Here is a 27,779-nt window from a genome sequence, read left to right as displayed (position 1 = left end):
GAGTGTAGTACAATACTGCATAATTATATTATTCAATCGTAATTAAAACTTCTTAGTTTTATTTAGCAATAAAAATAGACATGTCTGTTGATCATGTAATAGCAGTCAGGATGCTTTCCTAATGCTGTCCGCATTATTTATTAGGAAAGCATCCTGATGCTTTCCTAATGTTGTCCGCTTATTTGATAATTAAGATCACGTTCTACAGCAACCCCTATATAAGAAGGTTGAAGAGTTGATTTATATTCGACGGAAGAAAACAAAAAACACTACTTTTATTTATTGAAAAGTTCAAAAAATCTCTTGAAACAAGTTCATTTTATTTACAGAAATTCACCAATTTGGAATCCTCCTCGTTAATCTTGGGCTGTTTTCGCTATAAAATTGTGAATACCATCTCCTGAACCTTACAATAAATTTATCTTCTGTAACTAAAAGTGGTGCCTTCAAGAATTTTTTATTATTCCACATGAGAATGTCTCGCTCAAGCTGTTAAGTGTAAATATTAATCATTTTTTTTCTCGAATTTTTCTTGTAATTCTTGGTTTTTTTGGGTTGTATAATTATCTTACCATGGTGGCTTCCAATAACAGTAAAATGCTGGCGAATATCTGTGAAAATCTCGATGGGGAGTAAAAATGGTGGACGATCTTTTGCTGTAAAGGACGTTCGGGAGTGATGCTCTGGATGTATATTCCTCTTCCGAATACGCAAGTGATGTACAGATGTACTATTGCTGGACCTATCTTCAAGAATAGAAAAGTATTTATGTATATATAGTAGATATGATTAGTTAAGTTTGTCTTTTAAAATAATTAATTAAAAGTATGTGATACTATAAGTAAAATTTTGGTAAATTGTTTATATTGCATTGTTTCGCGCAGAACTATTATGGGTGCTTTTAAGTCACATACAACTAAGCAAGTCAAATCTAGTCATTCTCATACTAAACAGCTTATCAAAGAAGTATTATGAATGATTGGTGGGAAAGGAAATGCAACACAAGGCGATCTGCCAAGGGGACTTTCTATGGGAAAGTGGTCCTATTTAGGGGAAGAAAGCATCGGAAAACTCCACGTGTCCACCGCGTTGGTGAGGTACGAACCCACGATCAACTACGAGTGTTCGGTAGAATCATCCGTTCGGCCACTGGTGGGCGCTGGAACTAAATTGATTTAGGATGTGTATGATAGTGATTTAATATACAGGGTAGATACACTAAAGAAAGAACATAATTATAATCGTTTCTGTTTCATTTAACTTTTTTTTCATACACACGAAGTGGCCAAGGGTAGAGACTGCATTAAGCACGAGCGTTCTGCGAACCCGTGCCCTTGAACTGAAAGTGGGCCACGCTTTCATGCCACCAACCGGGCGGTTTAGGAATGAAATATGCATTTTTTTAATTATCAAATTGTAATATTATAGAGAAATTTTGTGCAGGATGCACAGTTTGCTCAAAAAAGTCATTTTAAGAGTTGTAACACGGTTTTTGGGCAACAGAAATATAGAAAACTACGAAAATTTTTTAGGAGAATTACTTGAAAAACTACAATAAAATTGGTTGTAGAATGTCCCTTAAACTACACTTTATACATTCGCATTTAAATTTTATCTCCGAAAATTTGGGTGCTGTCAATGATGAGCAAAGGAGAGGCTCCACCATGATATCCTAACAATGGAACAATGGTATAAAGACATGCAAACCTGGAATGATGGGAAATTATTGCTGGTTCTTTATGAGAGAAAGTAATATGGAATATAAACGAAAATTAACATTTGCAAAAAAGTTATCGACAGTAGATTGAGCATAAATGTGGTATCTTATGCTTATGGTTCTGAAAATAAAACAATTTTTTGGTTTGATATAAGTTGAATTTCTCTCCTAATTTTACCTATATTTACAATAAATAAAAATAAAAATTATATTCTAGAACTCAAATATATATAGCTCTGTAGAAAAGTATAGTACATAAATTTAAAAAAAATGAAATATCCAGTAGAAAATTTTAATGAAAAGAACACGATATTCAAAGACACCGCAAATTCAAGCACAAACGTGTCTACAAATGCCGTAAACAGATAAATTTAAACACAAAAAAAAAAACAGAATTTATCTCTACAACATATCCACCCCTCTAGGTTACTTTTAACAGAGAATAATACACCTACAGTTAGAAGCAGTGGCTAATATTCAATCAATCCATCATCCATCATCCATTTTATTACCCGTCAATACAGGCTACATTAGAAAATCTTTCATTAACAGTACATTTCACTTCCTTCTACTGTAACATATGAGAAAGAAACGAATTCCATTACTGACACAGTTCCATAGTCTAGTGATTTCCTCAATGACTGTGTCGAATTATAAGTCCTTCTTTAAAAAAGGGAGGAAAATACGCCTACATTGGATAAAAATGCGCAACCTCCGCTCGTAAATAAATGAAGATAGTGATGATTTCTCCGACATTTCCATTAAGAGAAGTCATTAGGAAGGAAGAAAGAAAGAAAAAAATTATATTATATCCATCCATCAAATTAGAAGGGTGGGAAGAAATTCTTATGAAAACATTACAGAGACGTGGACTTTTGCCAATTTTTTTTCGCGTCATTTAATTGGATTACACGTTTTCAATCGTAAATTTTATTGGCCCACTTCCAAATATAGCTCGTTTTACTGTAAATTATTCAAATTTGATCCCCTGCGTTAATATTCCTAATTATAAATTAATATTTAAGAACTTTGCTTTTATGTCTAAAAGGATCGTTTTTAATGTAATTTAATTGTAATTAATTTTAGTTTATCAAAAAACCTGTTAAGGTCAATGTAATATCGATTATAAAGAAATTTAATAAATGAAACAGATATTACGTGAATAGTTTTAAAATATTATATTAATTTATTATTCAAAGTGAAGGTATTGTTTGTAAACAGCCTTAGAAACATCAGCACCTCTTCAGGAAATATATGGAACATTCTTGGCTTAGTGCCAGCAAAGTACAGTACATATCTTACTTGGGTGGAGAAATAATTTATGAAATTATAAAACATACTTGTTATATTAATAAATAAATCTTTTCGTTTACTAAATAAAAAAGGGAAAAAGATGAAATTCTGCAAAAGTTTTCTTAAAAAATTAAGAAATTACTTAGAGAAAGCACATGAATATTAAAGATGAAAGACAGAGAGAAAGCACATGAATATTAAAGATTAACACTTCTCTGCATTTTAAAAGTAGTGTCACATATCAAATTAGTGTCGAGTTTTCCACAAGATATGTTTTCTTGGCTGAAATAATTATTAAAAAATGACATTTCCTTGCATTTTATTTTAATTGTAACAACTAGATAAACACTTTAAAGTTTTGTGTTTCTTTCCTAGTGTCATCGATACCAACATTGAAAACTTTTGGAAATGTTTTATAATTCGTAGTCAAGAATACGTTTGGAACTGAATCCAATTACGTGATGCAATTTATTTGAAAGTACCAATTGTTACAACCGGACTGTAAATACAATGGCTTAGAACGTCAGAATCTGATTGTTCGCAAAATGTCCGCTAGACAGCCCTTAGGCAGTTATTGTTTACTTAGCTGGCTTGGAAGTGTGATGCAGGGTCATCAATTTTGACGTCAATGTAACCTAAGTGTAGACTACTTACGTTAGACGAAACTAATATGGCTGTATTGTTTGTTTCCTCCGTATAGTTGTCATATCGCATTGGAAATTCACTGTGTATTTGACTATGACCTTTCGGGTGTAAAGAACAGTTATTGTTCTTTATATCGAGAGCAACAGTAATGCATATTACAATAGTAATTCTTATCTAAAAAGCAATAACTATGTTATTTATATTGTATTTTTAGCGTAAATTATCATAATGGCGAGTTTTTCTTCATTTTGTTCTGCTAATATGGCAAAAATATGTACATCTGTGTACAGTACGCCTACACTTTGCTATCTTTTTGTAGTTTCAACTTCAAACTAACCATTTACAGTTACTAAATCAGACGTAAAAGAAAATACACGTAACGACTTGTTGTGTGAATGATTTACGAGAAGTAACTGGTAAGTTTTAATATTTATGAATGTCAATAAGGTTCTATTAAGGTCGTGTCCTTTGCGTGCTGCAGTGGCTTCAGGTTTATGTTAGATTATACAAGTTCAATATGGAGTATACCACGGATACAAATGACAACGTTGTTTACTTGATGATCAACTATTATGCAATACAATATATATTCTGTATTCGTCTGTGTTTTCTTGTGTTTAGGCATTAGTACAGAGGTAGGCGAATTGGTTACGAAAACTGCTCAAGTTCTTTCATTTATCATGTTTTAGATACAAATTAAATAATTCTTACGTCAATCTGACGTCACGTTTTTAGTTTTATAAAGAGGAATTTTTAAATAATAAAAAATTGACGTAACGACGTTCGTTGATCGGATATGCACACAAACTTATGACATTTACATTGATATATTAAGGTCATTCAGAATTTTGGGGTAAAGTTTTCGCTATTAGAGCCTATAAATAACGTAATATATTTATAAAATAGCAGTTTAAATATTAGTTTGGAAGATAATGTAATATACTGTTTCAGGTGTACTTATTCGTTCGTTTAATATATATATATTTCAAATTCATTAGCCAATCGAAAGAACGAAAGCAGAAAATCCTTAATTTCGTACACCGAGTAAGCGTAATTAAAGTACACCTTATTCAAGACTGTATGCAAAAATATTTATGAGTTCAATGCAATCAAAATCGATATAATAATATTTCAGGACACGCAGAAAATATTTTTGTAACAACAATTAGCTTCAGAACTCCCCACTACGGCACTTTTACTGCTGCAAGCAACGAAAAAGCAGTTTCCTTTGCGTAAGTACACGTATATCAGCCACCTTCCCGATATAAAAGTGGCCACAATTGTTGAATGTCATTATTATCAGCTGCGATGGCGCATTTCCTGTGAAACATTTTAAAATAATAGCAATGCTTAAATGCATCTGGAGAATTTTGCTGTCATAAGAATTTATGGCGAGGGCTAGTGACTTTTTTCAAGTTCTCAGGAAAATAATCACCCTACTCAAGGAAGCTTAGACGCTGGAGTTTACCTGTTGATGGCGCGAACCTGTTACTTCACAAATCGTTGATGTTATCACAGTTGCTAGAAAGTTGATGCATTGTTATCTGCATAAAATCAGCTACAAGTAGTTGTCTGCTTCCAGAATGACCTTTTCATTGACCTTCCTTACCAGAATAGAAATGGTGTGTCACGGATATGGAAGACCCAGTAGTGACAAGATGCATTTTCACTTTAGTGGACATAACACCGTAAATGTCGCATTTCGCGCATGGAAAATTCTCAAGTTTTCCAGCAGATTCTACTATACACGCCTAAATTAGGTCTGATATGGATTCACAACCAAACGTGAATGCATATCAGACCTAATTTATCCTTGAGCTATTCTTCTTCGAAACTATTTCAATAGGTATGACATGCTTTGTGACGACACAAAGATACCGAGGGATGCTCAACACAAATGCTTATATCGTACTCCAACTGCAATAGCGATAATGCTACTGGATGTTGCGCACAGTAGTTTCTAGGATATTTTACTGATAACAGAGTCATTAGTTGTACGTTTCCTACCTGATCACCTCGTTCTCCGATTCCTGTTCCGTGTGATTGTTGTTTGCGGGGACACTTCAAAAGTTTGTTTTATCAAAGACATATTGCAAATTTGGTAACCTTGAAGGACAGAACCACAACGCATATTACAAGCATCATACAAGATGAATTATGGTGGGTTGTTCAGGTTTTATTCCCTCAGAATGGAAATTAACATTGAACGACATCTCCTGTGTCGCTACGATCTCTGTATAGCAAAAGTGCTTTGTACAAATAAAATATATGTTGCTTGCAGTGCTAAAAATTCCACAGTGGTGAGTTTTCGTACTAATATTTTTTACAGAAGTGTCTTCCGCATGCCCTGAAATGTCACCGTACCAAATTTTATTGCATTTGGACTGCTAAATATCGCTCTACACAGCGTTGAGTATAAATACTTTAATTACAATTATTCTGTATTTTCAATGCTTACAAACTAGTTTGGATCTCTTTTTGATTTCAAGGAACTGGAAATTAAACTAAATTGACCTTATTCATTAGTAATTTATCAGGTACTAAGATGTTTATTATTTTGTTAAGATTGAACAAATATGAGTTAATTTTGTTAACTGATATTTGAGTTTATTGTATTTCGTTTAACTGAGTTTTGGTTAACCATGCTGTATTTCGAAAGCCCTGTATACAAAAATCTATAAAAAATAGCACGTATTTATGGAATTTAATAAATTTTTAGATTACCTGTTTTACGTCCAGTGAGGCTTTAAACCAAGGTAAAGAAATTCCAAAAATTTTTACGTAATTAGTGAGTTTAACAGTGGTCATATGTTGATTTGGTTCAGGGTCTGCCTTCCAAGAAGACGACCATATATGGTTACAAAAATTCCACCAGTTATCGGTATGGAAATTATTACCAGAAAAAATACTGGCTTGGTGTATGTTATTAAAGTGCGCTATATCGGCTCCATTTTCTGGTATCTCCTGCAAAAAGACTTCATCATATACTGAAACGAAAGGGTTCAATCCTGAAATTTTTCAACTTACTTGTATATGACAATTGACCGTATGTTGAGTACGACCTTTATAACGCCATAATCCTTGCTCAATCTCTGGAATAATGGGTGGTTTCCAAGATGGTGGATGACCCTCCGCGTGATGCCAAACGTATATAAAGCCATTCTGTTCAAGTGATGTCCATGTTTTAACTTTAGCAAATTCTGGAACTGATGTAAAATTTGCTACATTAATTAATAATTCCGATTAATAAGATTATAACAGGATGATCCAAAGGATACCTACGTTTAATGCTCTATTGCAATTAATCGGCGTATATACGGATCTTACTAGAATATCTTTTAGATTAAAATTAATATTTCATCATAGTTACCGTGTGTTCAATATGTTTGCCCTCAAAGTTGACCTCAATGTTATTCCAAAGTTGGGCATCACATTTTAAAGAACTTCACTTGTACAGGAAGTCAAGGGCACCTCTGAGAAACTCGAGTTAAACGATTGGACTTTTACAAATCCTCTAGAAGAGGTGCTCTCTAGCTCTTTTATAGATGAGATAGAGCAATGCAACACGTGACAGATTGTCCACTTGTGCATAGTCCTCCGGTAGACACGACTTCTATGGGAAACTAGCGTTACTTGGACGTTAGATACGTATAGTAAAGCCAGGAAATTCCACGCGGCTAACTGGTTGGTCAGGCGCAAAACCATGAATAGTGTTCAGTGGTGTTATCCATTTAGCTACTGCTCGAGCTAAAGACTTGATATCTTGATACACTGTATCTTTAGATATCGCTATGAAAAGGATTCAAGGATTGAGATCTGGAGAATATATAGGTCAATCAGTTTTCATGAAAAGATCATTGAACTTAAGGGCAGATATATTGAACATATTGCAAATGGCTTGAAGATTTGCATACCCGTCGTCGGTTTAATAAAACATTAAACTTGGTAGAGATCTTTTAGACCACCTTTAAGACATATTATATAAACAAAATGTTACCTTTATCAGTATACGGTATTTTTAGACAGGAGCCATCTTTACCAGAAAATAACCAACCGTGAAAGGGACATTCTATGCAATCGTCGTACACTTTACTCTTCACCCCTAAATGAGCTCCTAAGTGGGGACAGTAGGCATCTAAAACGAAACTTTTACCAGTTTTACCACGGAATATTACAAACTGGTGACCTGAAATGAAGTAATTGAGGGATTCTCAGAATGCAACGTAGAGATTCTCAAAGAAATGAATAAAAGAATTCCTCTTAGTTCTTTCATTCCTAATTATATGAATTAAGAATTGAAGATCCTAAAATATCGATCAACCGAATTATTACGCAAGTAAAACTTTTATGAGGATTTTCAAAAAATTAATTTTTTTAATAGAATGAAATTTGCTCGTATGTGGGATGGCCCAATAATCGCTTAACCGAGAATATTTGAATTTGATATAGGTGGTTAACTGAGTTTTGGACCGTCGAGATAGTTTTTATATTTTAAAAAAAAAATTGGGGCTTAAACATTAATTTACATATTTTTTCCTCGTGTTTATTCATTTTTTATTTCAGTTTAATTTTTTAAAGTAATATATTTAAATACACGTCAACTAGATTCGGTAATTTATGTAATTACAGCATTTTTGACGCTGACTTCTTGTCAGAACGAATTTAATTTAATTTTACGAAAATTACAAAATCCTCCTTATTAAAATAACTGACAAAATAAAAATTGCGTTGAAACCAAGGATAAATGTTCAATTTTCTACATAATAAACATCCGCTTCCAACCCGAACATCGTTTCAAAATTCAACTTCACGATCATATTTTTGCTGTGAATCTTTATTAATTCTGTTAAAAAACATGTATAAATTATACATGATTTCATGAAATGTGTGTACGTCGATCCAGCTGTAACATAGAAAAATCTTTGATACAACCATAGCTGTTCAGAGGGGTATAGGAGGGCAGGTGTCACGTTCATGATCTTAGAGGGCTCGTAGTAGGAGCTAATATTGAAGATACAAAACGCCTGTTCCTCAGCAATTTTCTCCTATCTCACTATCGACAGCTCTTATTAGCTAAACCTATAATGGGCATGTGCTCATTATGAATCTGACAACACTTTATAGTGCTCTCAGGGCGGAAAGAGTTTAGTTCCCAAAATTTTGTCTGAGATATATCGCATGAGAGACACAGACATTATGTAATATTTTTTGCCATTGTAATCACAAAAAAACACAAATATTAAGCTTAGCAATTGAGAAAATTGTGTTCAAGGATACTTGCAGTAAAAAACAGCAATACTAATCAACTGTGTGACGTAGGAGACACGGGATTAAATTACATATTGGAAGTTTAAAAAAACTTTCTTACGTACGAAAATTAAAGATAATTACATCTTTTCATCTTCCTCTATTTAACTGTAAACGAAAAATACACAGAAAAACCTGGAGATAAGTATACAAATTCAAGAATTATCGAGTGCAGTTACAGTAATTCAATACAAATTCATTGCATGCATCAACTATCTTCTATATTTTCAACATCCACTTATATAAACAAGGATAACTATGACGTAATTAGAGGTAATTAAGTTGATTTCGGAAAAGTACACTTAAAACTTTGTACAAATTAATAAAAGTATTATTTATCTTCATTAGAAAAGACAATTTAAACTTGATGCTCTTAAACAAGGCCTGATTAGATTTGTTGTGGATTTAAGATACGCTCAAACCTTCAAACGGCGGCAAGTTTTTTGTTTCGGTCATTGGTCGTTGTTCAAAAGTTTGATTGATTAACATATATGAGGCCCTTCTCCACCAAATCAATTTAAAAGAATGAGACACAATACTGTGCTTGTCAGGCCCTCCTAAGATGTATTTCACTCAACAATCACCAATACATCTATCAACAATCAACAATAAATCTATATTTAAGGCGGGTCACATCGCATATTCGAATTATTTTTATATTTAAAAAGAACATTTTATAAAGTAATAATTTAGTTTTATGATGTTAAACATTGCTCAAGAGAATGGCAACGTAATTCCATATAAACAAGTTATCAAGATATAAGAAATGAATTATCCTGTTTATCAATTAATATGTTATTTATACCAGAAAACGTTCGAGGAGGAAACCGTTAACTACTCATATCAAGAATTTTAATCTACCGTTTAAGTTTCCACAATGGTTTCCTATTCGTCAAGCTACCTGTATTTCTATATTCTAAGGCCAACACAATGGTTCTTCATAAAATTGAATTAGTCTACAGTTTTTACAGATAAGTACGCATTCTTTATCCGAATTCTTGATTGTTTTCAAATAGATAATTCTAAAAATTCGAAATGAATGGTTTCTTCACAAGATGGCTCGAAATCTAATGTTTTGGGGGCACCCGAGATTTTACGAATTTCTGGTTTTTAACTCATTATAAAGCCTTACTTTACTATTTAAATAAAACTTTTGTTAATTTTTTCTCATTTAAAAAAAATTACCAAAAATTTTCTTGAAATTATTACATTTTTAAATATTTTTTTGTATTAAGTAAAAACTATAACACGACTTCTCCATCAGTTTCTCAGTGACATATTTATCAGCGACGCGATGCGAACAACGCAACTAGACGCGACGGAATGAGTGGATGAAATTTAATTTAAAAAAAATAATAATAATTTTCACTATTACCCAAGGCAGTTACAGGTGCAGATTTTCCAATTTCAAGATCCCTAGATTCCATTAAAGGTATCCAACCATTAGGATATACAGGAGGAAGTTCACCAGGATCTCTGGTCTCGTTAACTTCTCGTACCAGCAAAGATAATTTCTGACGTCGTTTCCTGGCTTTAGGACGTAAATAATCGTAACCTATCTCTGTCATATCCTGTTGAAAAAAGGTAGAAAGTAATTTAGGTTAAAAGAATTTGCTTAATCAGCAGAAAGAAGCAAGTAAAGAAAAAATCGCATTGCAGCATCGATAACTAAAGAATAATAAAAGATAAGTAAGGAATGTGTTTTTGAAAGACCACTTACCACAGTTTTATCGTAATTAACTGAAGAATAGTAAATGATTATTAACAAGAAGAGTAAAAGTATTAATTGGTACGGTTTCTCTGCCGAATCCACAAGAATTATAACAAAATAGTGTAACAAACATTCGACGAACGACAATATCCACGTCGCCATCCATAGCGTGATGCTAGCAATTCCAGATAGAAGAAACGACATTTTTATTTATTTTTCTGTTTTTTATTTTTTCAAAAATTCTTTATAAAACCTAAAATAGAATTTTTAAAAATATCTGTTTAGATTATAATCTACAATAAAAAATACATTAAAATATTATAATTTTTGGTTTTTAACACATTCTAAAGCCTTAATTTATTATTTAAGTAAAACTTTGATTAATTTTGTAGTATTTAAAAAAAAATTGAACGAAAATTATTATATCTTAATATTTCTTTATATTAAGTAAAAAATATAACATGTCTTCGACATCAGTTGCTCGGTGACATATTTATCAGCGATACGATCTATGCGACTTTATGCGACACGAAAGGTGATGATAACGTCGATATCTTCTAAAGTAATTATTATATCCTTTCGACAATAAACAAGAAAATTAATAATTTAATAAAGTTTTGAAATAAACATACAAGTTTAAGTTTTTATTTTTCTTTAAGCTGGCAGTTGATACCACAACTGGTCGTAGACGACAAAACTGGTCTAAAATCCTGTTTAAGACACTGGAAAACACTTAAATCAAGTGAAATATTTTATTTTCATAAAAAATAAAACTTTTTCTATATTTAAATTATTTAAAAACACCAAAATTCACCCATATGATGTCTATTTATGGTTCATGTTTCCTTACATGAAACCGCAAGTACGAATTTTTATGTTAAATTTTATTAAATTTTGAAATAGACTCGTCTGTTTATAGCTTAAAGTACTTGAAGTTTCTACTTGTTTCTTTTAGTTTCGAAGGTGTTGAAGAAGACTAAAGAACAAGTTGAAACGTTCTCCCGATTTTCTAGAATCTTGTGCAATTCCACAGGGAAAAGTGGAAATAAACATAAACCATTAAAAGTTATTACTAATGCCACCAAACTCTTCAAACGATATCCTAAATTGCTTAAAATTCTTGAATATTCTATAATATTTGTAGTCAAAATTCTAGACTCAAGAAAAAAATCTATATTTTTCTCAATTTTTTTATTTCTATTCAAATTTTTATGGTTAAAAAAAAACGAAAATTAATTTTTCCAATAATTCTACTTCAATTAATACAATTTTCTCTTATTTTTCGGGAATTTGCGGTTATTTTTCGATTATATCTTCGTTTTTTAAACTATATTTGGGGATATTTCCCCAAAACATATTTTGAGGAAATTTTTGGGAATCTGGGAGTTTTAAGATTATATTTTTATTTTATTTTATTTTATTTTTTGCTATCTTAATATTAAATATTAATTCCGAAAATTCCCATAATATCCCAAAGATATTGTTGAGGAATTTTTGGGGGGATTTAGGGTTTTAGCTTATTATTTTATTTAATTTTTTAAACTATAAATAGGGCCAACTTACTCAATGTCGGTATTTGGAATGGAGTTTGAGATGTCCTCGAAATTATTTAATTAGTTTCTGAAGAGAATTATGCCTAATTGTGTCTGTATGTCGGTTCGTCTGTAGCTGTATAGTTTTAAATATATTGTTGTAATAAAATTAATAATTTAATATACATATAAAAATTAATTTATTTATATAATTGCTCAAAACGAATCAATACCGAAACCGAAAGTCGAAACATTATTATTCCAGTAAGTCATATTTCCAACTTCCTACTTCATTAACAGTGCTTTATGAACCATTTTAGAAATTTAAATTTACAAAATAATAGAAACTTTTTGCAATTTATAGGGAAGTGTAAGTATTGAATTACAAACTACTCTTTCGACAGGACAAATTCTTTCGCCATTTACAATTTTTTTGACATTAATTACAAAAATTCTTACACTTTGTTAGTAAAGAACGTCGAGTAAGGTCCAGCGATGTCTGGTCGAGTCACACAGACAAAACTGAATTCCACAATTAAAATTATTTTATAATAGCATAAATATTTACAGATGTGTGTCAATTATAGTTCTAGGTTAGTTCAATTATAGTTCTTAAGCATTAAAATCTTATGAATGATAAATAGTTTTGTTACAATTGCTACGTATTGTCTTAATATAAATGGAAGTTTTTTAACTACAAAAAAACATCATTGTTCATAACAATGGACAGAATGTTCTAGAGTAAAATATACATCTATTACAACAATGAAACTTGGAATATTTTCAGAGTGAAATATATGTCCTTTTAACAGCGGAAAATTGAACATTCCTGGAGTGAAACATAGACTTACATCTTTTTCAACAATAGACGGTTCTAGAATATCTTAAAGCAAAATATACATCTTTTACAACGGACAATTTTCGAATGTTCTACAGTAAAATATGTATATTTTATAACAACGAACCGTTTTTGGATGTTCTAGAATAAAGTAAACATCCGCTAACCTATAATAAATTATCAGTTTATAAAATATGGAAAATTTTAAAAACATTACAAAGATTAACCGCTGTTGCAACTAATATATTACAATATCTCTTTAATTACGTGTCTCAAAGTAGAATAATTTTGTAATTTATTAAAGTAATGTTAATTTTCAAACAATGTTTTAGGAATTTCAATAAAGTTTCTTCTCGAAAGTATAGAAATATGTTCGATTTTTCTAATTCTTTTTAACTTCGTGCCAAACCTACGCAACCAAAACCTAATTGTGTCTGTCTGTATGTCTATCTGTGATATACTATTATAATTTATTTTATTCATTATTTTTATTTTTATGATAAAATATTTAGATTTACTTTGGTGGTCCATGGGATATAATTTTTGGCATTTGCTCAATAACTGAATTAAAATTAAATATGTGTGGATTGCGGGTAGAAATTTAAAACATTTTATTGACTTATTAATACAGTTTACAAGCTGTAGCTTCGTGTTTTACGATTATAGAGATATAAATCTGCAAGTTGCTGATATGCTAAGTGTACACAGTAGCAGTCTTCTGCATAAATAATTCATAAAATTCTATATAAAGATATATCTCTCAGTCGATACATACATATATATATATTTAAAAAAAATATATATATATATATATATATTCTAGCGGCAAAATCTTCGCAAAATTATACTAAAATTGTACTAAAGTGGTCTTACAAGTGTGTTATGTTTACATAAAATTACGAGATTTCAGACCGAATTCGAGTACAGGAGAAACCGGAAGATAACTGTGAAGTTGTGAAGATTTGAATGACACAGAGCTGAAAAATCTATAATTTTGAGTTTTAAATCTGATACAGGTAAGAAGAAATTTCTTAAATGTTATTTTCAATTATAAAATAAAAAATAAAACACTTATACAAAATTCCTAAAAGAAATATGTTATTATTATAGGAAAAAAATTATAATTTTATATCTATTATAATTAATCTAAACACCTTTAATATATACAACGTTTCTAGAATGCTTCTCAACATTATAGAAAGCGAGAATTTAATAACTGAATATTTTGCTCTAGAAAGTTCAAAAAACTGTTCGTTGTTGTAAAAGATTATTTTTCTTATTAATAGATAAATAATCTATTACAATAATGCTCGGTATTTTGAATATTCTAGAATAAGCATGACTCTACAGAAACTGGTACTTTTTATCTAAACGAAATTGATTATTGTAGGAGGAAAAAATAATCTATTATAACAATAGTTTCTTGAATGTTCTAGAATTACGACATGCATTCTTTCTTCATAGAAACTGCAGATTACTTAATAAAAATGTAAAAGAACAATAATCGAAAGTATCGAAGAGCAATAAAATGCGTGTAAATGTTAATAAAACATATTTTCCTGCGTTTCATCAAAAGTTATTCAATGAGGTAAAAGAAATTCTGGGTCAGGATTGTCTTTTGTCTGGGTCAAAGTTGTCACGTGATTCGTCCTCCAATCCAATTTTAATTTGTTTCTATTATCTGCATACTCTTCTACACGCGATTTTAATCGTTTTATAAGTAGGAATGTGTAGTTGAATGGCATTATATGATGGTAGAACACAAATTGTCTTAATTTTTCTTGTTTAGAACACTTAAAACAAATCTCAAGTTAGAAAAAGAAAGTTAACTTGAATGTTTCTGATTTTTTATGCCCCTTGCTGCTATATTTATAATTAATGTTAATAAATTTGCTTATTAAACTCTCTAACGTACCAAAAAATATATAAGTTAAGTCATTTTTAATCCGTCTTCATGTCTGTGCGGATTCTTAATACCGTTACTATGTAGGACGGAGGATTTAAATTTAAATTATTTTCACGTGTTGATTGTCACTAGATTAAGTTCCCATCTTTCATCTTGTATTCAAAATGGCAGGTATCTCAATTCATTAACACCTAACTTTATGAGTCTATTTACTTTAAAACATGACTTCGCCATCGTAAATCTCTTAATTAAATCTATCGATACGTAATTGCATGTGCGAAATTTATAACTTTTCACGCGAGTTACTAAGGAAACATGAAAAAAATTATGCGTTAAAGTAACAATATGCATTCAGTTTTAACTAAATATAGTCTCCATGTCTGGCCTAAAGCCAAATATTATTATACAAATTAAGAATTATGTACTACTATTTAATTACACAAAATCTATACGATGAAATAGCATTTTAATATTAAATTATTTATTAAAATTTAATTATATAATACTAAAACTATAAGATATAATCCTAGGAATGTAAAATAAATGCATTATTTACAGTCAAACACATAAAAATGCGTTAATTTTGATGCTTTGCCCTACTTAATTAGGATCATTTAGCCGTTAACTGATTAATTATTATAAAATTCTGTAGGAAAAGTTAACTTTTTTTAAAGTATAAACTGATTAAAATAACATTCTAAAGATGAATTTAACTGCAAAAAATTCGATAAAATTAACAAAAATATTGGCAAAATGTCCACAAACTGGGTGTGAGCTGTACATTATTTTTTCATTACACACGTATGAAATTATATATGTTACGAACTGGGGAAAAAATGTCTGAAATTATCTTTATTATTATTATTTTCATCACGAAATTATAAAATAAATTATTAAATAAAATTTAAATTGATTAATTAACTTCTGAAATTTCCGTGATTATTTTCTTTTAATATGTAAATTAGTTTAATTTACTTCCTCTGGTATTTTTTCTGTAGAACTAGTTTAATTTTAGTAACTTTTTCCCTAATATTTCCATAGAATAAGTAGTTTTTCCCCTACCTCTCATAGAAATTGATTTAATTTAATGTGTTCTCTCTCTGGTGTTTTCTATGGGAATCAATTAAATTATGGCAACTTTTTAAATAGGATTTTAGTGGTTTTCCTCTGATTATCTTAAAAAAAATAACTAGTTTTGCTACTATAATATTTTTTCTTTCGATAAATTTTATATAATTGCAGCGTTTTTTATTTTTAAAATAAATTTTAATTGTTAAGTTTACATATTCCGGTTTAGTAGGTTATCTTCTGATATTGTATATAAAATTATTTAAATTTCAGTAGCTGTGCTTCTAACACGCCCATAGAATTATTTATATTCTAGCAGTTTCTTTAAAAATTTATAAAAATCCTTTCCATTTTAATGAATTTTTATCCAAAAATTTCACAAAAGTAGGCACTTTTAATGGCATATCTTCTTCGAGTAATACTATACATTAATGTAATTTTTTTTTTAATTTTCATAATATTAAACAAATTAATCAAATTTATAAACAATATTCCTAAATTCTTAAGATTCTTAACTTGAAAATTTCCGTAAAAATTTTATAAAATTTTCCTTTATTTTTAAGGTTTTTAACTTGCGTATTTTCTCTAAAAGTTCTATAAAAATTTCCTTATATTTTTAAAGTTTATAATTTTTTAAAGTTTTTAATGTAGGTATAAAAAGACTTAAATCCCTATAAAATTCTACAAATTTTCCCTTAAAAAAGTCTACAAAATTTTTCTAAAAGATGTACAAATTTCTCTTAAAAAGTCAACAAATGTTTTTTTCTAAAACTTCTAAAACTATTCCCTAAAAATTCTCCAAATATTCCCTAAAAACTTAAATATTAAAATTCCCTTCAGAAACGATATAAATCACGCATTTCTACATATTTTTACTTTAAAAAAATCACTGGGGTGGAATATAATTTCCATTCGGAAATTAGAGAAAAACGAGAAGAAAGAAGAAGAAACAAAATTTATTTAAAAATCCGGAAAAATCGACTAAAAGCAAGTAATGGGTGGCGACTATGCCTATCACGAAGTACAAGTCGACAGACGAGCTCTTGGACATTTCAAGGTTGTCACAACTTACTTATGGACTATCTTTTAAAGACAAGACAATCTAATAAATTATAAAACTATATATATATATATTTATACTAAAATAACTTCAAAAAATTATTTTATTCGAAGAATAAATGCTTTCTTTTTTGTTTCTAATTCTAAAACATAATAAAGTAATTATAAAACTTCAACCCCTTTAAGCACTATACATTATTCAAATATGCATTTTCTTATCTCGAATTTTAAATTTTTGCATCATTCAATTTTATTGCTCTCATCATTAATGCATATTTTAATTCGCAGAATTTTATTTTATTTTATTTTTTCGTTAGTTTTTATATTGTAAAGTTAAAATTGTTCAAATATTCTTTCTAAGCTACTATTTTTTTTTATGATGTTTTGTTCGTGTGCTGTTACTTTTTATTTTTTATGTTGAACGATTTTTGTTGTAACGCTTTAATATTACGTTGCTTTCTGCCCTACATTATTTTCCATGCTAATACTTGCGTGCTACATCACTTTCTATGCTATCGTTTTCTGTGCTTCATCACTTTCTATGCTACATTATTTTATGTAATCACTCTACATCGCATTTATTTCTACGCTACCACTTTCTATGTTATCATTTTCTATGCTATCACTTTCTTTGCTGTCGTTTTCTATGTTACATTACTTTCTATGCTATATAACTTTCATGCTACGTTACTTTCTACTATATACACCTTCTATGCTACACACTTCTCTGCTTTCACATTCTATACTAAATTCTTTTCCTTATTATTATTTCTACGCTACATTATTTTTCATGCTGTTGTTATACATACCGTATTACATTTTCTCTATAAAAATAATAAAAAGATTGAGACGATATAATTTAACAAATTGTTCCTACCTGAAATTAAGTTTTGGGGATTTTTCAGAGTCCAAAAAAACGCGCTCGGAGTGAAGTAAACTCGCGAATATCTTCTGAATAACTTTCCGCGTTCATACGATTCATTCACTTTAAATACTTTAATTAAACTGAATGAATATAAAGCAATTAAACTTCAACTGCGAATTACTCTAATTTTCACTTCGTTATATATACACACACACACACTGCACTTTCCTCTGGAAATTTTATACACTTACACCGGCTTCAAAAGTCAAATTTTATAGGATAAAAACACAAAAAAATTCCACTTGTTAGCGCGATAAAAGCGTTAAAACATTTATTTATAATTTATATAAAGTCTAATTTACTTAATTTTTATAAAATTGGTGATGTTACTAATTAAGATTAAATACATTCTCTTCAACCTTAAGATTTCCGGTACCAAACGACGAAAGTTAACAAACTAACGTTTTCGATTCTCCACCGGGATCTTCGTCAGGTTCATTGACGCTTGCAAAATGGAAGGCAATGGATATAGAACGTTTTTGAAATTCAAAAAATTAATTATCTCCAGCGTGTGGTAACGATCAAAGATGTTACTAATGCAATAATTTAAAAAGAAATAAAATATTTTAGCTAATTTCTCTGAAAGTCATTTTGAAAAAAAATTGTTTAATTTTTATATTTAAAGAAAAAAGTAATTTTTCACTTTCAGAAATGTACAGAAATTATCTTTAAATCGACGCGATTTATCTGAAATTTATTATTTTAAATGAAATCGATCAGTTATCTGGATAGAAATTTATTAATTTACTTTTTTCTATCGTAAAATTCACGTGTTCTCTTATCTGAAATGAACAAATTTACCTTGAAATTTACAATTATTTGAAATGAAATTGATAAATTATCTTGAAATTTCAAAATATCTTAATTACTCGGTTTCAATTTAAATACTTGTAATTATTAATTAAATGAAAATTTACAATTATCTAGATTGAAATTAAGTAATTATAATAGAATTTACAACTTATTACGTTTAAGAAACAATAATCTTATTCGAAATTCACAAATTAATTTAAATTAAATCCATTAATGTCGATTAACAAATTTCATCTACTCCTAATTAAGATAGAAGGCTTTGATTAAGATAGAAACTTTGCATTTTAATGATGTTTTAGGGGTAGGAGGATTTTGATTCCGGATGGTGAGTTGGTGGGGGTGTAGCCCCATCCCCCATCATCCTCCCCACCCCGAAACTCTATAACTCTATACGCCTAATCAAACACAGAATTTAATCATGATATATTTGTGTAAATGGCTGTTACGATGTATATGGCGGGGACTAAACACTTAAACAGTCCATAAATTATGTGTCTAGTACACTGTTCAATGGTGCTACACTTAGCTTAACAGCTGTGTTTGATAGCTGTCATATAACGTTACTGTTCAATGAAATATCATTAGTATCAATGTGGATTTTAAATATGAAAACATTTTAAAACATTCCTCTGGTTTCTGTTCTATTATAAGGATGATGATATCCATCAATACCATCATCCTTATACTAAATTTCTATACTAAATTTTATACTAAAATCTATTTTTAATAACGTACAAGGTAAAAAGGGGATGTTTCGTAGGAAAATATGCACTTAGATGTTAAAGGTAACAGTGACTCTTGAGCAGAGACCACTAACGCTGAATAGGATAATTAGGAAGAAGTTGTATTAAAAAAACGAGTGGGCCAAGTAAAAATGGGGCTTCAGGAACTCCTGTAGTGTTCTTGAGGCCCTAATCCTGTGAAGTTTCCGACTCGAATCTGGGAACCCCACTCCAGAGTCGGAGTGAAGCCTCAAGAATACACCATAGAAGTTCCTGAGATCTAATATATCTTGGGCCTTTCTTCGTCCTGTTTATTCTAGTCAGAGAATCGCTGTAAGCAATATTTTAAGTGTTCAAGTTTTAAATAATTGCTGGACTTAAATAAAACTGTTCTTTGATTTGTTCAATGCTCAAATTCATTAAAATTGATCAGTAAACCGCAAATTATTCAGCAAAATTTTGCGAAAAAATCGCAAAATTGCATCAAAAATTGCTAAAAATGTATTCAAAAATTATCACAATTGATTGAAAATCAAGGAAATTTATTAAAATTTCTGTATATAATCTCTGTATATATACATTTACAAAAATATTTGTGTTGATTTTCATCAAAATTGCAAGTTGACATATTCTGACAAGAGTTAAGAGTAAATACTTTCAATTTTAAACTCAATTAAAACAACTTTTACTAATTAATTACTTGAAAAAAATGCAATTTTCTGAAAAAATTAAGCATTATTATATGAATTTTTATACAGTTTACGTGTTAAAGTAAAGAAAAAACGCGAAACAGGTAACTAAAGCGCATTTATCTATCGTTCTAGCGCATTAAAAATTATCTTAATTATATAAAAGTCTACTTTTTATATAGAGAAAAACCTTTTACAAGTGTTATAAGCACAACCCCCCTTGTTATTATTACGTTTCTAGTATGACAAAACTTACCTTTTAAACTGAAAAGTGGAAGGAGAACTGTTCATGCCCACTGTATAGTGAGGTATATACTGGTATGATCACGTCTACGCAGACAGGTACGTCGCGTCATTGATTGATACTGTTGTCCACCCTAGATGGCGTTGCAATAACTTCCTGTGACAAGGGGAGACCGAGAAGGGGGGGTTTTATGTTCTTCCTTTTACGAAATGCCACTTTTGTAATGTTTAGGAGCGATGATTTTGCTTGGAAATTCTTCATGAAAATTATTTTGTAATTGTTATTTTATGCTTAAGAATTGTTATAAAATGATAGGAATTTAATAAAATATACATTTTTAATTATAAAGACTAGCGAAGATAGATTATTTTTAAAGATAAAATTTGAGAAAACATTTCTCTGGTTTCTGTTCTATTATAAGGATGATGATATTCACCAATATCATCATCCTTATACTAAATTTAAGCGAATTATCGTCAGTACCATTATCCTGGTGTAGTATGTCATTGGTAGGCCTATATTCATTCCTGTATTACATTCAAGAAAGCAAAAGTCGAACGATATGGCTTCTTAGCTTTTTTTTTAAATATAAAATAGTAATTTATAGAATAATTTGGTTATTGGGTCATTAGGTAAATCCATATCTTTAAATACGTTGTGTAACCTATTTCAGTTTATCATTACAAGCAATTTTTGATATTGATCAAAAGAGAAAAATTTGACAATAATTCTTTCCCTCAATGGCACTAGGTTGTAACAATGATCCGTAAATCTATATCGTGATTATAGTTTAATTTAAAAAATGCAAAACGAAAAATTTAAAGTCTGCACCATGTGCAGGTACCATATTAACCCTCAATGCGTTACAGTAATATCCACTAATAATAGTTTTCACTTTCTCATATAGGCCTTATAACAAGGGAAAGTAATGGAATCGTGTCAAATTTCACTCTCTGGGTTTTTGCAAATCTTGAGTTTTGAGATAACAAAAGAGTCAAAAAAGAAAAAAAAAAAAAACGAGAACGATTCTGTGTAGGTGTGTTGGCGTCTATTTCTCTTAATATCTCGGGATGGGGTGAAGATTAAGAAACGTAATTTGGTATGGTGACTTGTATTTGAGGGGCATATGTTGCTATTAAATTGCTATTAAATTTTGCTGGTTAAAGGTCCAGTGGGTGAGGAGATAAAGAGGTGAAGTGTCATATGTCCAGAGAGTAGGACTTAATGAAAATTTTATTCTTTATTAACATTTACACTTTTTTATATATATAAAACTTATCACAATCCTTAAAATTAAGCTTTTTGCCATTTGATAGTAATTAAAAATATAAAAAACTTTTTATAACAAAATCTCATAACAGATGGCGCCACACACAATTTTATTTATTTTGCTTAATAATATTAAAATTATTTTTAAAATAAAAGCTCATAACAGCCGGGAAAGTTAGGCAACTCTCGTTGCTGGATAATTTTTTTTAATATCAACATTATTATTCTCAAGGAAAGTAATAATAATAATATCGAGATAATCTGTGCCTCTGGTTTAATTCTTCATAAGGAAATTTTTGCTAAAATTATCAAATAAATACATTGGAAGCGTTGATGTAGCATTCCTTCACAACCTCTGAGTCAGTAAATTGTTTCAGATGTTTACCAAGTATGTAACAAATTTCATATGATGTTTAGTCACCGCTGAATTTTGTGATAACGCACTGAAATAACACTTTGTTGTTGCTGCAATGTCTTTTTAAAGAAAATTAACTTTTAACATCTTACTGAAGATCCTTGGAAAAATTGTCATTAAATGATTTGTGTTTCGTGTTATAATGACGAACAATGTCATATTTTTAAAAATATTACCAGGGCTGTGGAGTCGGAATCGGAGTCGTGGAGTATTGGTATTTTAGTCGGAGTCGGAGTCGTCAAAAATCCCGACTCCGACTCCTTTTTACTTTCCCAACTTGTTATGTATATAAAAAACGAAAAAGTATTTGAATCGTGTCACATTTGACTCTCCGAGGGTTTTGCAAATCTATACGTTTGGAAATCCTATAAACCAAAAAATGTCAGATAAAAAGAAAAATTCGCGCTTCCACGCGCGTATGTTGGCGTCTAATTTGTTTAATTTCTTTATTCTGTTCTGAACTATTAAACAATATCTCAGAATGAGTAAAGTTTAAGAAACAAAATTTGGCACAGTAGCATGTGTATAAAGGGCATTGATGCTATTAAATTTTGGTTCTTTATTAAAGGTCGAAAGGGTAGAGACATAGAAGGTGTCATGTGTCATATCTCCAGTGTGAACTGATGGTTACACTTTTCCTCTTATATATAACAGCCAGAAAAGTAGAAATTATCCCATTGATTCATTACTTAGAGAAATATTTTAGCTTTGGAATAAAAAAGTTTCTACGTTCTATCTTTATTAGAACTATATTTATTAATGCTAATATTCTGAGGTCACGTGATGTCAGAATTTTCGGGCCTACTTTGTTAACAAGTCCGCCCCTACTCGGAGTGGGAGTGGGAGTCGAATCGTAAGAAAAAGTCGCAGTCGGAGTCGTGGTAAAAATCTACCGACTCCACAGCCCTGAATATTACACTTTCGCAACAAGTTGCTGATCCATCTTATTTGACACGACAAAATATACTTCTTCCCAATTGTCTTCAAACACTATTTTCTTCGGATTTTTTCATTTGTATTGATATTTTGAAGACACTCCTGCCATTGTGTGGTAATTAAGTTACGGTTTAAAACGGTCACCCATAACGATTCGGCCTAAATGACACTGAAAGTTATAAGAAACGAAACTGTATGCATGGACTAGGGTTTCTCATTTCCTGGTCTTTTGCTTGCCCTGGATTCCGGGATATATTTTATTTTATACCTTAAAAACAATTAATCTTAAAATCGAATGATATAATTATTTTTTAATCTAGTAATACTCTCTTTAATCCGAAAATTTGACGGTAGACTTAATAGGTTCAAACTCCTTTATTGCCTTTTTTACAAATGCATTTCGGATCAGTATTATTTTCTCTGACCCCTCTTCAGTGCTACAAAACGAAATTTGTATAAGTAACAAAACTAACGCGAGAAGAAAAAACAAGAAACACTTTAAAAAACCGTTTTTCCAATACTTTAAATTCTTCATACACTCCTTTTACATCTATACAGTACTTTCGGGTTCTGTTCACATTGCCTTAAAAATTACGGTTTTTTCCATTGCAACAGTGCACTACAGCAATACTACACAAATAATTACAAAAGTATAACATCTAATTAACGTTCTAACCTATTAAAGAGCACGTAGAAATAATAAAATATAATAGTAATAATAATAATAATTTAGTAAATATATCAAATGGAATACAGATCGACCAACAATGGTATAACCTGATAGAGGGCGCGACATGCCAGTAGTTTATATTAATAGAATCATATTGTCGTGGACGGGAGAAAACTGTATCGAAGGGATGTTTTCAAATGTGTATAACATATGTAGTGGCATAATTTGGCAGAGGCGTAGCCTCTAAAGAAAGGTCGTCTCTGCTGTGGAGAATAGTTTGTTCCTGGTGATTGGACATGGCGAGTAAAGATTTTCATTATCTGTTTACGTGTTTTTACTTGTTAATACAGTATTTCCGCCAGCCCTATTTTACAAATGCAAATGTATTCTGACAGTTTATGGGTTAATAATTATACTTTCTATTTGCAAAATTTCCTCAACTTCAACACAAACTAAGGAAACTGTTTTCTATTTAGTCACACAATTTGTTAGCTTTCTTTACTTCACAACACTCAAATCAGTTTTCGTTGCTGTCAGTAACTTTTACACAAAAGACACTAACCTCATTGAAACACACAACATTCACTGTGTAGTTCTATAATGTGTTGGTCTTACAACAAGTGGCTCTCGGTCGCACCAAGAATATTCTGAACACGGGAAGCTTAAAAATTGACACTTTAAAAGGCAAATTTGTAAATCAACTCTTTATTAAATCTCACATACAAGAATATTTTCACCGCTGTGTGAAGACACAAGAACCAATAGGCCTAAATACACTTTTCTCTACACAATGAAGTATAATTGCTGCGAAGGAGTAAAATTCAAGAGCTTGAGATGAAGTCTGGTTCTTCTTACATAGTGATGAAATCCGCACTGGCATACACATCTTAAGAACATTTCAGGATTTTGATTGGCTGAGCAAATTTATCTACCTGTTTACTAAATTAGTTGTGTCTAGAATTTTAGAGAAGAGTCCCATAACACATTTTCCTATTGTCTTCCATAGAAAAGTCAAAAAATGCAATGAATTAGAAGCCCATTAATTAGAGAATGCATTGAACAAGCGGATCTGATTTCAAGGGAGTTAGATGTATTAATTGAACTGTCATGTGAATCAGTTCTAAAATCGATAGTTACTACAGTCTAACAGAGTTTTGGTTTAAAAAAATCCAGAACTGTCTGAGAGGAGAATCATTTCATGGCCATTTTAGAATCACCCATTGAAATTTTATGAGAAAGAATCATATTTTCGAATTAATGGGAAAAGGAATGTTGGGACACACCATCCTAGACTAGTATCGAGAGTTTTACAAAATTTCTTTATAAAACTCTAAATCTTAGTAACAAATCTAGCACCATATAAATCTCTAGTTCCACGTCTGGACCTTTGTTAAACGCTATTCGTAGTACACAACAATAAAAAGTTTTCATAAAATTGAATTTTAATGACGTTTTTCAACAGATTCTAGAGAATTTTTCAAACACTTTTATGAAATTTTTGATGTTATTAATTAATACATTAATGCCAAAATTTTAGGTTTTTTATGCTGTTTAATATAAAAGCATAATATGATTTCAGCGCAAAATATTCTTGTTTGCTGACGTATTTATCTAGTTAGAGATACAATTTACGAAACTACGTTAATTAATTAAGTTGTTTAATTATTATTAATAATTACTGTAATTAAAAATGTATTACCGCTGAATAATTTCTGGAAATCGAAAAGTGACGCCGTCATTTTATTAAGTAAAAAATATAAAACGCATTCTTCGTGCTATTTACATAAATTTGGAAGAATAAAATAACCTGTCATTAACTTTAATTAGAGTTATCTTTGATTTATTCGAAATTTTAGAGTTTATTCTTCTTCATTTAGAAGAGGATTCATCTAGAACTTTACTTGAAAAAACTTTAAGACGATTCTTTCCAGGATTTTCTAGGATCTTTATTTTTTCATATCTGAGTCAGATCTAGAATTTTATTCCAGATAAAAAGGTATAGAATCAAAAGGTTTTAACTTCGAGTGGAAGAAAATGTTTCCCAGCGACGTTACAGATTGTGTCAGCCATAAAATAGTGTAACTTACTTATTAAATTTCATACTTCGTATTTAATTTATAGCATAAAACAATGAGCGTGTGTCACGAGATACTTACATTCGAGGATTCCGAGGATGTGTTTCGAGACAGTGGAAGTGAAAATATATTCCCAAAAGACCTACAAACCGTATGTATGTAGTGAGAGCTCGGAATTCGAATTTAAGAAAACGTTCGAGCTACGAAGCAATTTTTCCCGTAAGGCATACTGTAAAGTGAGTTAATCTGTTCCCAAAACCCAAAAGTGTCCATTTTAATTCTAAAAACGTCATAATTTAAGCTAAAATTACACAAGTAAATGCCCTAATTAATGAATAAAACAGTGAAAATAATAATAGATTAAAAACAATGAAAAAGTAAATGCAGATATCCTACACCAAGGATGGCGAACCTTTTTGAGTCCGCGTGCCATATTGTAAGTAGTGCCGTCTGTAGGGGAGGGCCTACGGGGCCCGGGCCCAGGACCCCGAGGTCATAGAGGGCCCTGAATCCGAAAGTAATAAAGTTACAAAGAAAACAAATAGGTTATTTGAAATGAAGAAACCATTAATAATACGATTGAAATTACTCCTCCAACACGTAGTGTGAAGTTTTGAGTACAGGGTGAAAAATCTCACTGGTTAAAAAAAAAAAGAAAAAAAGGTCAACAGATTTTCTGGGATATGTTAAAAGGGTGATAGCATGATATCTGTAACTGGTCTCGCCCATGCTAGCTACACCAGCGACCCATAGGTCTGTAATCTAGTATTGATTCTGTTTCTTCATGGGGGCCCCCAACATTCTTCTGGCCCAGGGCCCCTTACGTTCTAAAGACGGCACTGATTGTAAGCATACTTAGCTTTAAAGATGTTAATGCGTGCCAAAGTCTTAGACTTCGAATAATGATATTTAAAGAAATTAAACGAATACGCTTTAATTCGAATAAATGTAAAAAATCTGATTGAAAAAAGGATGATCAGGTGATAAACAGAAAGGATGATTGAAAAAGACAGAAATCATGTGATACATTACGTGCTAGATGATTTCTCAGGACCCCTGTTCTAGACCGTACGTATGGTCTAGAACAGGGGTACATACATACGGTTTGTAGGTCTTTTGGGAATATATTTTCTCTTCCACTGTCTCGAATCTTCGTGTTCGAGTTCCAACAAAAGTTCGAAGTTTTTGGCGAAATTTACTGGAAGAAATTGTTCGGATTCTGGAGCATTCGAGTTCGAGGTACCACCTATATACATACAGGGTGGGCCAGCGAAAACGAAACGGCAGAGTGTTCGTGTTCGTCCAAGCAAAGCGCTCGGACAGGTCGATTTTACTCTCGAGGGGACATCTTTTGCAATAAAGTTTTTGAGATTCTGAATATTAACTAAACAAACATTTTTTTCGAAATAAATGCTTGTTTAGTTAATACAAAATAAATGAGTTTTTAAAATTTTTTGTTGTCTGTTGTATTCAGAATCGCAAAAACTTTATTGCAAAAGATGTCCCCTCGAGAGTAAAATCGACCTGTCCGAGCGCTTTGCTTGGACGAACACGAACACTCTGCCGTTTCGTTTTCGCTGGCCCACCCTGTATATGCACACGTTTGTTAAACGCAGTTCGTGACGGAAGTGACTTGTATATATACGTTAAATGATGTTCCGTAACGAAATTCGTGATTGTATCAGCGTACTTTTAAAAATAATAAACGTAATAGATACCTTCTGCCGCTCTGAATGTGGTCTCAGGATCCGCACACTACGAGAATTGTCACTAGAAACGAAATTCATGACAAAAATTTCTGTAGAGTAAGTATTTAGACTAATTTGACTTACGTGACAGTAGTTATTGAGAATCTCGTCTATAGATTTGGACTCGTGATAAAATTACAATTTTAATTCTTTATCCTTTAAATTTCTTTTGTAGAAAAACAACGAGAGTTCACTGA

At 30.7% G+C, this 27,779-nt stretch overlaps 1 protein-coding gene across 1 annotated transcript; it reads right to left on the bottom strand.

Annotated features, from left to right (window-relative positions):
- Positions 1–199: 199 nt before the first annotated feature.
- LOC136989436 (cholesterol 7-desaturase nvd-like) lies at positions 200–20,596 on the bottom strand. The gene is made up of 8 exons (XM_067287575.1): positions 20,482–20,596; positions 10,683–10,926; positions 10,338–10,533; positions 7,653–7,841; positions 6,683–6,861; positions 6,380–6,619; positions 573–746; positions 200–489 (listed from the first exon to the last, which is right to left on the bottom strand). Exons 2-8 carry the CDS (start codon positions 10,875–10,877, stop codon positions 334–336), a joined length of 1,329 nt encoding a protein of 442 aa, XP_067143676.1. The 5' UTR covers positions 10,878–10,926; positions 20,482–20,596; the 3' UTR covers positions 200–333.
- Between the last annotated feature and the right edge of the window lie 7,183 nt (positions 20,597–27,779).

This window comes from Centruroides vittatus, unplaced genomic scaffold, assembly GCF_030686945.1.
Source record: "Centruroides vittatus isolate TY-2023 unplaced genomic scaffold, ASM3068694v2 scaffold_576, whole genome shotgun sequence".
In the NCBI taxonomy this organism is placed as follows: domain Eukaryota; kingdom Metazoa; phylum Arthropoda; class Arachnida; order Scorpiones; family Buthidae; genus Centruroides; species Centruroides vittatus.
This window is presented reverse-complemented; position numbering and strand designations above follow the sequence as displayed.

Coding starts and splice junctions, on each gene's coding strand:
- LOC136989436 (XM_067287575.1), bottom strand. CDS start 10,877: ATGTCGTTTCTTCTATCTGGAATTGCTAGCATCACGCTATGGATGGCG. Junction 10,534..10,682: donor TTAATTACGATAAAACTGTG/GTAAGTGGTCTT, acceptor TTTTTTCAACAG/GATATGACAGAGATAGGTTA. Junction 747..6,379: donor CCTCACTGGACGTAAAACAG/GTAATCTAAAAA, acceptor CTATTCTTGAAG/ATAGGTCCAGCAATAGTACA.